This window comes from Suillus discolor (genome assembly GCF_016758755.1).
Source record: "Suillus discolor strain FC423 chromosome Unknown F5147scaffold_25, whole genome shotgun sequence".
Lineage (NCBI taxonomy): Eukaryota > Fungi > Basidiomycota > Agaricomycetes > Boletales > Suillaceae > Suillus > Suillus discolor.
Window position 1 is genome coordinate 437,001 of NW_024541272.1, and position 14,359 is coordinate 451,359.

General features: G+C 47.9%; 4 protein-coding genes across 4 annotated transcripts; 1 reads left to right on the forward strand and 3 right to left on the reverse strand.

Moving 5' to 3' along the window:
- Nucleotides 1–766: 766 nt before the first annotated feature.
- F5147DRAFT_760830 (uncharacterized protein) lies at nt 767–2,008 on the reverse strand (the record flags this gene model as incomplete). The annotated part of the gene is made up of 8 exons (XM_041440497.1): nt 767–869; nt 929–954; nt 1,002–1,124; nt 1,183–1,233; nt 1,282–1,587; nt 1,649–1,726; nt 1,784–1,849; nt 1,913–2,008. The coding sequence occupies 8 exons, from the start codon at nt 2,006–2,008 to the stop codon at nt 767–769; spliced, it is 849 nt and encodes a 282-aa protein (XP_041293258.1).
- Nucleotides 2,009–3,609: 1,601 nt separating this feature from the next.
- F5147DRAFT_576367 (uncharacterized protein) lies at nt 3,610–3,876 on the reverse strand (the record flags this gene model as incomplete). Its single annotated transcript, XM_041431314.1, has 1 exon — nt 3,610–3,876. A coding segment is annotated over one exon (267 nt), but the record flags the coding sequence as incomplete, so codon positions are not given.
- A 3,744-nt stretch (nt 3,877–7,620) lies between these two features.
- F5147DRAFT_760831 (uncharacterized protein) lies at nt 7,621–11,050 on the reverse strand. The gene is made up of 6 exons (XM_041440498.1): nt 10,254–11,050; nt 9,912–10,202; nt 9,460–9,863; nt 8,171–9,384; nt 7,710–8,112; nt 7,621–7,651 (listed from the first exon to the last, which is right to left on the reverse strand). The coding sequence occupies exons 1-5, from the start codon at nt 10,896–10,898 to the stop codon at nt 7,757–7,759; spliced, it is 2,910 nt and encodes a 969-aa protein (XP_041293260.1). The 5' UTR covers nt 10,899–11,050; the 3' UTR covers nt 7,621–7,651; nt 7,710–7,756.
- A 638-nt stretch (nt 11,051–11,688) lies between these two features.
- F5147DRAFT_760832 (uncharacterized protein) lies at nt 11,689–14,311 on the forward strand (the record flags this gene model as incomplete). The annotated part of the gene is made up of 11 exons (XM_041440499.1): nt 11,689–11,764; nt 12,050–12,088; nt 12,151–12,315; nt 12,390–12,449; nt 12,550–12,722; nt 12,779–12,850; nt 12,902–13,276; nt 13,338–13,484; nt 13,659–13,853; nt 13,903–14,072; nt 14,134–14,311. The coding sequence occupies 11 exons, from the start codon at nt 11,689–11,691 to the stop codon at nt 14,222–14,224; spliced, it is 1,563 nt and encodes a 520-aa protein (XP_041293261.1). The 3' UTR covers nt 14,225–14,311.
- Nucleotides 14,312–14,359: the final 48 nt, after the last annotated feature.

The window sequence follows — 14,359 nt, forward strand, 5'->3', positions numbered from 1 at the left end:
TTTCTGGTGAAATGTCGTCCATGGACATCCGTTGAATATGCTGAACATTGGCAAACTCGGCATCGATGTCATGCAGTGGGCGTGAGGTAACAATAAAGCGGAAGTTGTTTGGGAGTTTCGTGATTTCTAGAATACCCGGGTTTTGAAGCTTCCCGGAAAGAATGCGAAGAAGTGTACTCCGTGTTTTTGGGCTGCCACTTTCGTCCAGTGCATCGATAACGATCACAATAGGGCCTACAATTGATTCAGAGAGCTTCCCCAGTGGTTTCGTCAGAAGCTTGTCCCATTGCTGAATAATGTCTACCGTATTCTTGAGCGCATTATCGTTTTGAACCGCACTTGACAAGGCCTGTCTCATCTGCGGATGACGGTCAGCCAGGTCACGTGCGATGGTGGAGAAGACCTTTTCGTGGCGGAGGTCAGCACTGTGGCAGTCGAAACAGTAACAGGAACCAAGCTTCCCCACACCGATGAACTTGCTAGCAATTGTGTGAGAAATGGCTGTTTTACCCGTCCCAGCAGTGCCAGATAGCCACAGCACGCGTCCAGCAGAATCTCCACTTTTATCGATCCATGTCATAATCTGAGAGATAATGTCCTCGCGGGTCCCTGGTAGGCATTGTTTCCCAATATCTAGTGCTGCGCCTTTTGCATAAGTCATTTCATTGAGGTTCAATTCATCAGCTAAACAAGTATGAGTGTTCGTCGAATCAGAAGTACGTTTGAATCCTTACCAATATGGTGAACAAAGATTACCACTTCCCGATCAACTCGATCCCGGAAGTTTTGCATGAGTGCCTCCAGCTTGTCGGTGTACATTTGGATTATACTGTTTGTTTCCGATACAACGTTCTTTCCCAATCTCTTCCCTATGATAATGGTAGAGAATTCAGGATGTGCAAGGCGCAACATCTTGTTCGAGACTCACAGAAACCCTTGGTGCTTGAGTAGTCCCTAATAAAATGGGCACATTCAAGGGTCTGTTGAGATAACTTGCTAACGATGCTATGCATCGACGAAATCTGGTTAAGTGTCTCGTCCTCATTCATGAATTCGTAAACATCAGCCAGTTTCTCGACAAGGCAATATACTGCTCCATCGAGATCCACTTGATCGAGAACAATCTACACCAATAATATTTGGCTGAACAAGAGATAGGAATGAAAATCAAATAAAACGTACTTTTGATGCGCAAGACAACACGCTCAATGCGATCTTCGCATATGGATGCATCTATGGAATGGGGTTAGCCTTGTCTCGATGTAGAAGAAGGGCCCATACCTCCGCGATATTCCTGATGGCAGAGTCGAATATTCTGAGGGGTTGGAGATACGTGTCCTGGAAACTACTTGCAGTATTGAGATCCGCCGGTCCATTTCTGACTGCAGATATCACGTTTATTGCATGTCCCCCGAGTGTCTTGAATTTACGTGCATCTTCACGGGCAGCTTGAAGTGCCACGGCAGCCGATTGGGATTTAGCGATTGGAACAGTTTCTTTTTTCACATCAGGAGACGTGCTTTGTTCCTGTACGACCACCGATTTTGGAACAACACCTTTCACAGCAGGAGATGTAATTTTTGGAACCTGCGTGACCATCAGAATTCGGAAATAGTGCAGAAGCTTAAGTATGAGTTTAATCAACTACCTCAATATTCGGAGTCGATAAAGCGCCTTCATGGTTGATGTTTTTGTCAGGGTTGCGACTGCGGAAACGTTTCAAGCGCTTGTGTACAATTTCAGTGCTTGATTCCAGTACGGCTCAGCATCCTTTTCGACTTACGGAAAATTGGTCAAATACACTATTCTTAAACTTCACAAACAACCAACGAGTTTTGCCATGTGGTGCCTGGAACGGAGCATGCCAAGAGTCAATACATCGAGCGATAAATTTCAGAAACGAGCCACGTACTGCCAAGGCTTCACTAGCTGTGATTGCATCGTTGAAGGCATTTGAAGGAGGATACGAGCTTAAAGGTTTCATAGGAGAAAGGAATTCTTCGCCCATCCGGCGAAGGGGAAGGTTTGTATCGGTCTGAATGAAGTATGAAAGGGTATGATAAGTGTGTGATAGCTTGAGGAGAACGGTTTAACTAAGCATTGGGACGGGCGTCACGACGGAATTTTGCGAGTTCCTTCGAGTTCCATATGCATCAGCTGTTTACGTCGGATGGTGAATATATGAATCATGGGTTTGATGGTGGCTTGATGTGTAAATGATTCGGTCTAAACAAGCGCGCGCTGGCCGCCCTAGTACTCGATGAACTTACGAAGAGCACTCAGCATCCTGCCATTGCAGAAAACCATCATCGATAAATTATCTAGTGCGACTGTATCAGCGGTCCATTGCGAAAGGGCTGAGCTTGTGAAGGTGATACTAATGGACCAGCAACACGGTTTGTGAACGGATGAGTCCAAAGAGCGCGACGCCGATGTCGTAAGATTGAACGTCCGACTCGGAGCGCTCATTCCACGGTGGTGGTTGTCTTTTTCCTATTCAGTCAGTTTTGCTATCTACTTGCTCTAGGCTATTCCATTCATATGATAGCCAGCTGTTTTGGATTGGATGCGCGATGATATTTCCACATCTCAGGCAAAGACTGTATGTTCTTGATTTTTGTTGCAAGTACACTTTCTGAGTTCAATTCAAGTCAAGGGACTCGGACAAGTCGAACGAGTAGTACCTACATGGATGACAGGGTGTTATGGTCGACAGACTTTAAACATTGCTCCGTGAGCCGAGCACCGAGTACTGAGGACTGATGAACGAATTCATGTCCACCGGCGAGCTATTGATGAAGGAGAAAATCCCAAATTCGAGCCAGCCTGAGGATGTTGCATGCATAATGTGCACCTTTTTTCTGCTGACTGACGAGAACAATACTCTGCAAGTTTTTGAATCTCACGGCAGAGTCGCCCGTCTCGTTCTTCGTGCCTACTAAGCTCGATATTGACTCGGATCTCAGGTGGCATGCTCAATAGCTAATGACCAGTCAGTATCAGAACAACTACCTCTATAATGAGTATTACACTATGGAGAACATGTCATGACTGATCGGCTTTTTTACTGGCACATGCTAATGTATTGGAAGACTATTCACCTCACTCGGAGTCACGGTCGAGCTTGAAACGCAGTAAGCCATTCCCCTTTCACATAATATCTTAGTCAAAACTCTTCGAAATTTCAGGACTGCTATCACATTTCCCCGTATACAGTATCCAGAGACACAATCGGCCACAAGATCCGCCGTCTCCTCTCTTCCTCCCAAACACATGGTTATATTCCCGAGACAGTAGGGTTAATGGTTATGGCAGAGAGCAAGCGGGTGCTTGCAGCATGCATAGCTGTGGCGGAGGTGTGCAGTGGTGGGCAAATATCAGAAGAGAGAAGAGCCGAGGCGAGACGCCGAGCGACAACCACAACAACTATCAAAATAGACGACGTTAGAATATAGAAATACAGGAATGTAGGTTATACCTATCAAAATAGACGAGCACGAAACTGAGAAAGGAGAGAAAGCCGAAACGACAAATGTGTAAGTACTGGTACTATGAAAAAGGAAAAGTGATCGAAAGTCAGCAGACAGTGTTCATGACAATACCCCCTCGTCAAATGGTCGCGTCCCGCGACCAATGAAGGTCCCGTTCGAATGTTCCATCCTCCCAATTGAACAGCTGATGTGGAACTCGTGTTGGTACAGTTAGGTTCTCGAGCGCTTGGAAACGCAATCTCATTGTTGGCATAGGACGTGGTGCTGCAGGATGTTTGTGGTGAAAATCGGCAATGGCTTGAGGAGTGTTTCTAAGTTCGGAGGCCGACAACCACTCCCGTTCTTCACGAGGGTAACCCTTCCAATGCACGAGATACTCTAACTTCTCTCGGCGAAGTCGGGAGTCTAAAATCTCCTCGACTTCTTGTTCCTCGTAACCTTCGACTAGTACGGGCGGTGGTGGAGGCGGTTTTCTCTGGGAAGGAAATTCGGCAGGCGTGAATGGGGATAAGACGCATTCATTGAAGACCGGGTGAATAGATTTAGTGTTGTGCGGGCTGGGCTTGGGCCTGTGGCCCAGGGCTGGGCCTGGGCTTGAGCGGGTATGGGCTTCCTAACATTTTGGCCCAGCCCTGACATCGGGCTTGGGCTTGGGCTGGGCTGGGCTTGGGCTGAAGCCCGGGCCTGAAATTGTAAAATAAGTGAACATGTCCTACAGTACAGATAGCATTGTGTGACAATGAAACATGGACTCGTAACATCATTCTAGACTCCCAGTCATACCATACTATCTTCACCAGAGTTCTCTGTACACCCATCAAGTAATTCATCCTCCTCATCTGCAGGATCTTCAGTCAATGACGAAGGTCCTGACTCGCGGAAGACCAGGTCATGACGAAGAAGGCACTGATTTCGGGAGTAGCGGTGTTAGACGCATCGGTTAATTTCTTCGAGGGAGCAGGTGCGCATTTAGAACGCAATGGTGGCTCTTGGTCAGTTTGATTTGTTGCCGGCATATTTCTGACTGCAATGGGTTTGTATGGTCCGAGTCAATGGAAGGTTTCTGCATTTGAAATACGTATATTAACTGTATAGATGCTGTCGCAATACTGTCGGCACGAACCGAGAAAGTAAGTTACAGGCCCGGGCCTGAGCCCTGGGTATGGGCCTGCAGATGTTGTGGGCCCAGCCCATGGCCCTCGTCAGCCCACTCATAGGGCTGGGCTGGGCTGGGCTTCTATAGGGCTGGGCCATGTGGGCCTGCGGGCCTGAGCCCTGGCCCTGCACATCACTAAATAGATTTCCAAGTTCCAGGAAGAGCGAGCTTATATGCAGAAGCTCCATGTTTTTCTAGAATCTTGAAGGGACCGAAGCGTTTGTCATCAAGCTTTTTGGCGGGTCGATCGGATGAAATGTGAGTAGCTTCTAACCATACTCGATCTCCAACTTTGAAGTCATGCGACTCACTCCGTTTCCGGTCATAGAATCGTTTCATATCTTCAGCAGCTCGTTTGAGCGCTGATTCCGCTTCCTCTCGTGTCCTTTGCATCCGCTCTGCAAAATCTTTCGCTGCCTCTGCCTTGACTTCTCGACGAAATCCAGTTCCTTTCTGCGGGTGATAGCCATAGTTAACAAAGAATGGTGAATGACCGGTCGAGGACTGGACCTTATCGTTATATGCAAACTCGGCAAGAGGAAGCCACTCAGACCAATCTGTTTGATGGTAATTGGAGAAGACACGTAGGTAATGTTCTATCTCTTGGTTGATTCATTCAGTTTGACCATCTGTCTGTGGGTGGTAGGCTGTGCTCGCATTGCTCTGGATATTGAGAAGTTGGTAGAGATCGCGCATGAAGGCAGATATGAAGTTTGAGCCTCGGTCACTAATGACCTTACGAGGCAGACCATAGCTTCAGAATATGTGATCCCGGAAGATTCGGGCAACTCCTAGGGATGTGACTTCTGTGTTCGTCGGCACCACTTTGATCATCTTCGAGAATCGGTCGACAACGACAAGGATTGCATTGTTACCTACCGACTCCGGAAGCGGACCGATAATGTCTACAGATATATGTTCCCAAGGCTGTGTGGGGATCTCATTCGGGTGTAGGGGGGCAGCAGGTTGAGTGTTCCTTGGTTTGGTGCATTGGCAGCTCTCACAACCATCAATATAGCGCCGAATGTCAAATAAGATACACGGCCACCAATAGTCACGAGTAATCAACTCGTGAGTCTTGTATCTCCCTGGATGACCCGCTAAAGTGGAGTCATGATGTTCCCGAATGACGTCTTCTCGAAGCTTACGATCTATAGGAATATAGACTCGACCCTTCCAGGTGATGAGACCATCTGAGTCTGACCAGTCTTTGTCCTTCAAGGCGAGCATTTTAGTGACGACTGCATCTTGATTAGAGTGACGACGACGAGCACGTGTGAGGAAGTCCTCGTCTACAGTCTTGAGCTCTACTTGACGGAACATTTCAGGCTTAAGAACAACAATATCTTCGTTGTCATTCTCCCCCGCCTGATGATCTGATCGTCTCGATAGAAGGTCTGCTCGTTGATTGGTCTTTCCGGGTTTATGATGCAGACTGAAATGATAGTTTGACAGCTCTGCCACCCACCGGGCTTGCCGACGATTCAACTTCTGAGGCTTGCGGAAATACGCGAGGTTCTGATGGTCTGTCCATACTTCGAAGTCGTTTACTGCTCCCATGAGGTGATGCCGCCATTCTGCAAGCGCAGTCATGATTGCAAGCAGCTCACGATCATAAATCTCGTAGTTCCGCTCAGTTTCATTTAATGCTTTCGATAGGAAAGCAATGGGCTTCCAAACGCCCTCTTGACATTGCAAGAGCACAGCCCCAATAGCTTTTCCCGAACTGTCAGCCTCAACACGATAAGGATCTTCGTCGGTCGGGATGCCAAGAACAGGGGCAGAAGATATATGTTTCTTGATTGTGTCAAATGCCTCCTGTTGTTGATCTCCCCAGGACCAATCTACGTTTCCCGTCAAGCTCGTTAAAGGCTTTGCAAGATCTCCATAACCTCGAATAAACCTCCGATAAAAGTTAACGAACCCGAGAAACACTTGTAGTTCACGTTTCACGGTAGGTACAGGCCAGTCCATGATTCCCTTAACTTTAACAGGGCCCATCTTGACTTGACCCTCCGAAATGACGAGACCCAAGTACTCGATCTCACTCACTTCAAATTCGCACTTTTCGGGTTTGAGGTAGAGCTTATTCTTGCGAAGGAGTTGGAGGACGCGGCGTACAATATGTTGGTGCTCTTCCCGAGTCTTCGTGAAGATCAGTATGTCATCTAAATAGATAACCACCTTTCCATCACTGATAAGATCTCGAAAGATGTCGTTCATCATCGTCTGAAATGTAGCCGGGGAGTTAGTCAAGCCAAAGAACATTACTAGTGGCTCGAATAATCCTCGGTTTGTACGAAAAGCCGCTTTCCATTCGTCGCCCTCTTTAACTCATACGTTGTTGTACCCCCAGCGGATGTCCAGTTTAGTAAAATACCGGGCACCCTTGAGCTTATGGACGAGTTCCTGGATGAGAGGAAGAGGATACCGATTTTTCACGGTGCATGCATTAAGCTTTCGATAATCCTGTACTGGCCGAAGTTTCCCATCTTTCTTTTTTACGAAGAAGAATGCGGATGCAAATGGGGACTTTGACGAACAGATTCTGCCAGAACGAAGATTCTCTTCGAGAAACGCGTTGAGTTCTCGTTGTTCCTCCGGACTGAGATTATAGACCTTACAATCGATGGCATGCTCCCCAGGGACTAATTCAATTGCATGGTCCCAAGGTTTTCGTGGCGGGAGCTCGTCAAAGGACTCCTTTTTAAAGATGTCTTTAAAGTCATGGTACGAGGTCGGAACCATCTCTTCGAATGTCTTCTCAGTCTTTTTTCTGGACGCTTCTTCGGCTAATTGTTGAGATGTTGTAGTGTGAGCTTTAATATGTAAAGTCCCTCCTTTCATGTAGCCGTCGAAATCGAAAGCAAACAGTCTCTCTCCCTCACCTAGGGTTAACTCTGGATCGCTATTCACACAGTTCAACTTCTCGTCCTCCTCCGTTTGCTCAGGCCCAAATAAATGTTGAGCGTATGCATCAGGAAAAGCCTCCTGGGCAAAAATTGTAATAATTTGCGCTAAATGATGTTATTCTGATAATTCTATCTAATTTCAAGTTTTAGGAATAAAATGGCTAGAAGACGATAATGTACAATGGAATTATCAAGACTTATTTGAAAATACAGTAAGTGAATCTATCTAGATACGAGTTCAACCAAAAAGTGTCACAGTCATCTAGAACTGTATCACTGGACCACTCTCGCGGGACGACGGCACTGAAATTCGGTAGAAGATGGGCACTCCGCACGATCTTCGACAATGGCACAATGCTTGCGACTTTTGCGCCACCAAGAAAGGAACGCGAGACCTTGTAAAGGCCGTGGTGTTGATCGGGAGCCAATGCAAACGGCGAGAACCACTCGATATAAGCCAGGTGGCTAGGAACCTGGACTGTTGGTGGAAAGAGGAGCGGGAGAGATTTTGAAGGTAGTGAGAAAACGACTCGCACTTGACCAACGCGGAGTGCTTGAGCCAGTCAACTGTGAGTCACCAATATCCTTGTGAATACTCGTTGCTGACTTACCTTCTATACCTGCGCTAACGGCTTCTGTATTCGCACCAAGGTTCACCAGCACTGTGTCTGAACGACGGGGCAGCAGACCAGAACCCGATCTCCGTTGTGGTCTTGCGTGAACTGAATCTAACGTGACGGTTGCGTCGCCATGACCACGAGCATCGACGGAGACCCACTTGATCTTGTGGAAAACAGGAAGCGTTCGAAACGGGAAATGGATGTCGCGGGCCAATATTTCCAGTGCTCGCTCATGGAGGGGGTTAGGATCCTCGGCATGCCTGAGCTGTGTGATATAGCGAGCAAGTGCCTCGCGGAAAAAGGTAGCGCCGTAGTCATCAACTAATCTGTCTATAGTGACAGCTTTTGCAGTAGGGTGTTTGGGCATAGTCTGAAGGCGGCGGAAGGTCATATCTGGAGGACGTGAATGGTGGGGCTCAGACTCGACATCACCAGCAAGTCGCCAGATGACATACTTGTCATGGCGCAGTATTTTCTCTTTGCGTTCGAGCCACCGTGTCATCTGCGCGAACTCGTCCTTGTGATTGGTAGCACGGTAAGCGTCTTTTGCATAGTCGATGTGTAGTCTTTCTGTATACTCTGTATTATAATTATCTGTTGTGCCCAACATCATAATCATGTACGAGTAGTGCCGAGTGGCATGCAGCTTCAGTAGATTGAAGTTGTCTCGGATACCGAGATCAACGAAAATGTCTTTGTTCTCGTGAAAAAGACTGAGTGCGTCGTCGAGTAGTTGTAGGGTCTCCGAACTATGACACGGATATTGTGCGAGGTAGAGAAAATCGAGGAGACCATGGACAGCTCGTAGAAGTCGGTTTGCATTAAGATTATTGGGCAAACAGATACCAATTACGATACCCAGAAGAAAGCGGCAGATTTGCGAGTGTTCGGTCCCACTGATACGCGAGAGGCCAGTGATGCCCTTGGTGAACAGACGTATATGATGGTTGGGAGGAAGTCGCCGACAACGAGCATCAATTTCAGCCGCACCACAAGCAGCCTTCAACCAGCCTAAGAGATGTTTGACTAGTCCTTGATATAACTGGTGCAACACATCTGGTGTGATTGCACGGAAAACATTTGCGAACGGGAGGTCTTCCCAGAAGGGATGAATTATGGGCTTGATCCCTGCTGCTGAGCAAGCTCGAACGAAAGACATACTGCCTTCATCCAGAGTAGCGAGCGCATCTAACACTTCGCGCAGTCTTCATAAATGATATGGTGCCGTATTGCTCCCCGTTTCATCAGCCTCAATATCGCATTTGGGACACTCTCTGAACTTTATCCCAGTAGCAAGGAGTTGCTCTGGGTAGTCGCCGACAAAGCTCGCAAACAGTAGGTGGCAACGGCGGAGAGTACCATCCCCACTCGCCATAGTAATCCCATCCAGTCCAACAGATTTCAGGGGAGCGAGAACACGGCTCATGCAAGCATGGTACAGATTTGCCAAAGTTCGGCGGCGTGAAGCTTTGTTAGAAATATGATCGAGGCGTGTGCATGGCAAATATGCCAGAAGTATATGGGCACCGCGTGATGGCTTGCGTCGAATTTCTTTTGGGATGTTGCCGATGGTGAGATAGACAGGGTAAGCAGATTTGTTGCGGAACAAGGTTACTTGAGTTTTGTCGGACGAGATGATGATTGGAATTATGGTGCCGCCTGGGCTGTGCTGATCGAGTTTTTTCTGAAGTATCATTAGTATCATATGGTAGACGTAGTCAATGCAACGTACCTGTGTATCCCACCACCATTTTCCTGTATGCATATCGTGAAACAGACGAACTGTCTCATCCTCGTCGGCATAATGACGCTCAGGCACAAACGCAAGGTATCTCGCGAAATCGGGATCACTGTACAACGACTTGACACATTCAATCACATCGCGATAATAGACGTCGAAGGCTTCTCCCGCAACAATGATTTGCTCTCGTTTGAACTTTGGCCGGCCTGTTGGAAGCTCATGGTCGACGATGGCATTAAGCTCGTTCGCGTTCCTGAAAGAGAGCGACAGGCGTTCACTGACCTGCAATGAACATAAGCGCATGAACCAGAAAATAAAAGGTGACCGACTTACCCCCTCAATAGCAAGTAAGTCAGACAACGCAGTTGAACTGAGTCCACGAAGTTTTGCCCATCTTGCGACCTCCCAATCCATCTTAGAAGCAAATGGGTGATATGTATTCTCCTGGTTGGCATTGGAAAGATGCGCACCATACGCAACATTGGCAGTATGATTGTTAGAAATAGGTTGCCCAGCACGCGAGTCTGGATAGGGCACGATAACACAACCATGCTGCCCTTGGGCACGTTCTTGAATCTCCTGGTGACCATGGTGTTGTTCTTGACCGGTTGCTTCATCAGCGGCCAAATCATCCATGGCATCCATGTCATCGTGGTCATGTTGCTGATCAACCGGAGGCTCCCACTCAGGTTCGTTATTTGCTTCATCTTCCCATCCATCGTCCGCTCCCTCATCCGCATCACTACCATGGCCAGATCCCTTGCGAGCCCACTCAAACTCTTCCATGTCATACCCTCCATCATCATCAGGCCATTCCAACTCGTCATCAAGTTGCGGTTCACTAGTGTTGGCGTGTATCTGGGAGCGTGAGTAATTGTACAGCGCTCGACAATCAGGGTTTCGGCTCTTTGATAGATGATGACTGAGGCCTGTGACAGTGAGATTGTCCTGTCCACAAGCTGGGCAGCTTGCGGACATTGTGTTAGAGACAAGGGGGGTAGAGGTGAGGGAGTGAGACAAGGGGGGCAAAGGGTAGAGGTGAGGAAGAGACGCCCCCGACCAATGATAGAGAGTGAGAGAGTAGAGAGACGCCCCCGACCAACGATACAGACAGAGGGAATAGAGAAACGCCCCTGACCAACACTACAGATGGTTAGACGATAGAGGGTGAGGGTGTAGAGGGTGAGGGAGTAGACGACAGCGCCCCCGACCAACGATAGAGAGAGAGAGGCAGTATCTGCTATGAGGGTGGAGGATGAGAGGGTTGAGGTTAGCCTGAGTAATGTTTAGACCCTCAAATTGAACGTACCAAATTGACTGCCTCCGAGCCCCTTGAAATGCAGGTCAACGTTATATTCGGCACCCAATTGAGGTGAACGGGAGCGGGAATTGAGACAGAACATGTGGCATGCGCATAGGCGTGACATAATGTGAACGCAAGTTCTTTCAGGTGGAGGGAGTAGTAGTAGACGGGAGCGGGAGGGAGTATAGGCATGACATAGTGTGAACGCAAGTTCTTTCAGGTGGAGGGAGTAGTAGTAGACGGGAGTGGGATGACTGAAAATTGAACCCTTGACGGCGAATTGAACTCACCGGTAACTGCCTCCGGCATCCCTTGAAATGCAATAATGAACAAAAATTTTGAGGCGCCGAGAGGTCGAGAGCCAGGACCCGCATCCGAACAGCATATGTGGACGACAGGAATCAGGAAGTAGACCAGTGCCCAATGAGCAGTATTAGCCAAAGTGAAGGGTGGACAGAGTAAAGGATGCTTTGTGCCAAAGATAAGGTGAAGGGTGAGGGAGTGGTGGATCAACGTGGCCGATATACGCGCAAATATCCTAGTGAGTCTGAGGTAAAATGAACTCACCTAACGACTCGGAACTGCCACCGATGCACTGCAATGCACACAACGTCACCGTTAAAAATGACAACGAAAAATCTAACAGCGTTGTCAAATTTTTATTTCACCCCCCCTCCCGCTCTTTTCGTATCCTGAACATTCATTCAGTTAGCTTCCTGTCCTTGCAATCCAGTATAGCATGTATGCACCTCTTAATTCTCGTGGTGAGTTAAGCATATTATTTTGAAGATTGGCGAGACGGCAGCTTCTCACTGGGCTTGAATAGAGCCCCGAAATGCAAAGAAAAAAGCTATGGAAAAAGCCAGTAAGCAAGCGACTTCGGTCAGGCTTGAAATCAGAGAATTCAATGCTCACCTGCTACTTCAGTTTGGATGCCTGAAAAGTCGGCAAGAAAAGTTCTTCAACAGACTCAAGCACCTCCCAACCCACCGGCGAGTAGGCCACCCACCAAACCACCCACCAAACCATCTACCAAACCACCCACCAAAGCGAAACGACCAGCGCCAAGTGCGGTTGCTCAGATTGACCAGGGTTTGCCTTCAAAACTGAGTACATCACGTATTTAATCTTGAAATCATAGCGATAAGTACTAACTTTGATGGTAGAGCGTCAGCGTACCTTTGTGAACGAGGAATCGGATGATGGGTATGGTTCTAGTGGCCATGGTAGCGACTCAGAGGACTTGTGACCTGAAAAAAATCGAGGTGAGTTATAGATAACAAGGGGTTTGAATCTTACTCACTATGATGATGTGCACCATCCCAGCTGCCCGTCCTAAGAAACTCTGTCGCACTTATGCGATGCGCGATGTGACTGCGATGTTCGACTCCGACGAAGATCTTGAGGACAAGCCACCAAATGGCATTGATACTGATGCCGACTGCGAGGAGAGTGAGGGCGAAGAACCAGAGGCCACTGCCTTGATGCTCTCAGACGAGGTTAGTAGTTGCACTGGTTTACCTAAGCTGATCCTGCTGATTCTGAGTTTCGGAAGATGCCTTCGCTTGTTCAATCACGTGGCAACTCCTTGAAGCAATCCGCCAGAGAGCGAAAGCAAGCCGAGGAGGTGAGTCCATACTATTATATACTCTACGCTGATACTACAGACTACCTTCAGACTCCAATGTGGCGCGATGTCGACAACGCTGTCTCAGAGTCAGTTGAAGAATCCACTACTCGTGGTGACTCCTTGGAACCTCCCTCCAGCGACATTGAAGTTGTCCAGAAGGTCACCTCTGCAGCTTCTCTCGTTCGAACGGAGAAAGGAAACGTCAAACTACTCGATCAGAACCTGGAGACTCGGCGAGTAGTCCGGGATGCCATTATTGACGCTAAAGGTCACATCATCTTCGTCAATGCTTACCCTGAGCTCGTCGACAAAAACCAGGTATCACTCCAGTCTTTGCTAATGGTGGCCGAGAATCGCGGCATAAAAGCCATCAAAAAACGCCTTCAAACAGATGCTCAGTATGCTGCTCTCCTTGGTAGCTTGGTAAGTCATTCGCATGTCTCGTTTTACGGATTTTTTTTAACTATCATTGCTATTACTTGAGGTCGAGCCCCGGATCCCATTATTGCGGCGTGATCTGAAAGTCGCTGCATGTGCGAACATCGATAGCTACTTCCGTCTCAGCAACAACATAGTCAAGGCAAAAAAACTCATGGAGCAGCACGCATATGTATATGCCTTGAGGTTTGATGTGAGTTTACTCTGTCCCTTCCCTCCTTCGCCAACACCCAGGAGCGGGTTCTTTATCGTATTCCCATATCTTCCCTCCTTCACCAACACCCAGGAGCGGGTTCTTTATTGTATTCCCATATCGTTTCTCCTTCCTCGACCATTCTATTCTCTTACTAACTTCCCTCTTCAACAGTCCAACGACGATGCTTTGCCCATAGGGAAAAAGCCCTACCAGGGTGAACTACTGATTTTTCTGTTACACGACGGTGTCTTCAATGGTGCGAAGTCCATCGGCGTCAGATTTTCGGCGCGTTTTGTCGAAATTGCGAGAAACAAGGCCAAACGCCCCGAAGTCCCCATTCCATTGCTGGCGCTGGCGGCAACAGCAGTAATGTCCTTTCCACTAAGCCTTCATGCTGTGCTCATTTGTTTTCAAGATCTACGCGGCCCTTTTCTGGAAGACGCTTGGTTCACCGGGAAAGTTTAACTTTACCGGGAATCAATTCAGTGAAACTTATGTTTTCCATGTCAACTTTCTCGAGGGTTTGAAGAAGGACGCACCTGGAAAGTTTCACTGTATGATGGCTGACATTTTCGAAGCTGTACAGTAAGTTTCGCTGGTGTGGATGGTGCCATTCTGACATGCTGGATACTGACGCTACTTGCAGGGCTTTGAAACAGAAGGGCAATGATCATCTCGCCAGTGAGCATCGAAATGCTCTGTCGCTACTCGACTTGGATGGCATGGCCGATGATTAGGTTCTGTAGTCACGGTGCTGATCCATTCCTGTATATTGTGCATTCATTAGTGATTGTACCGAAATTCCTCATACCCTCGTCGTCAGCTGTTTCGCAATTACTTTAATACACATGTTTTAATCCAATATTAGTCTT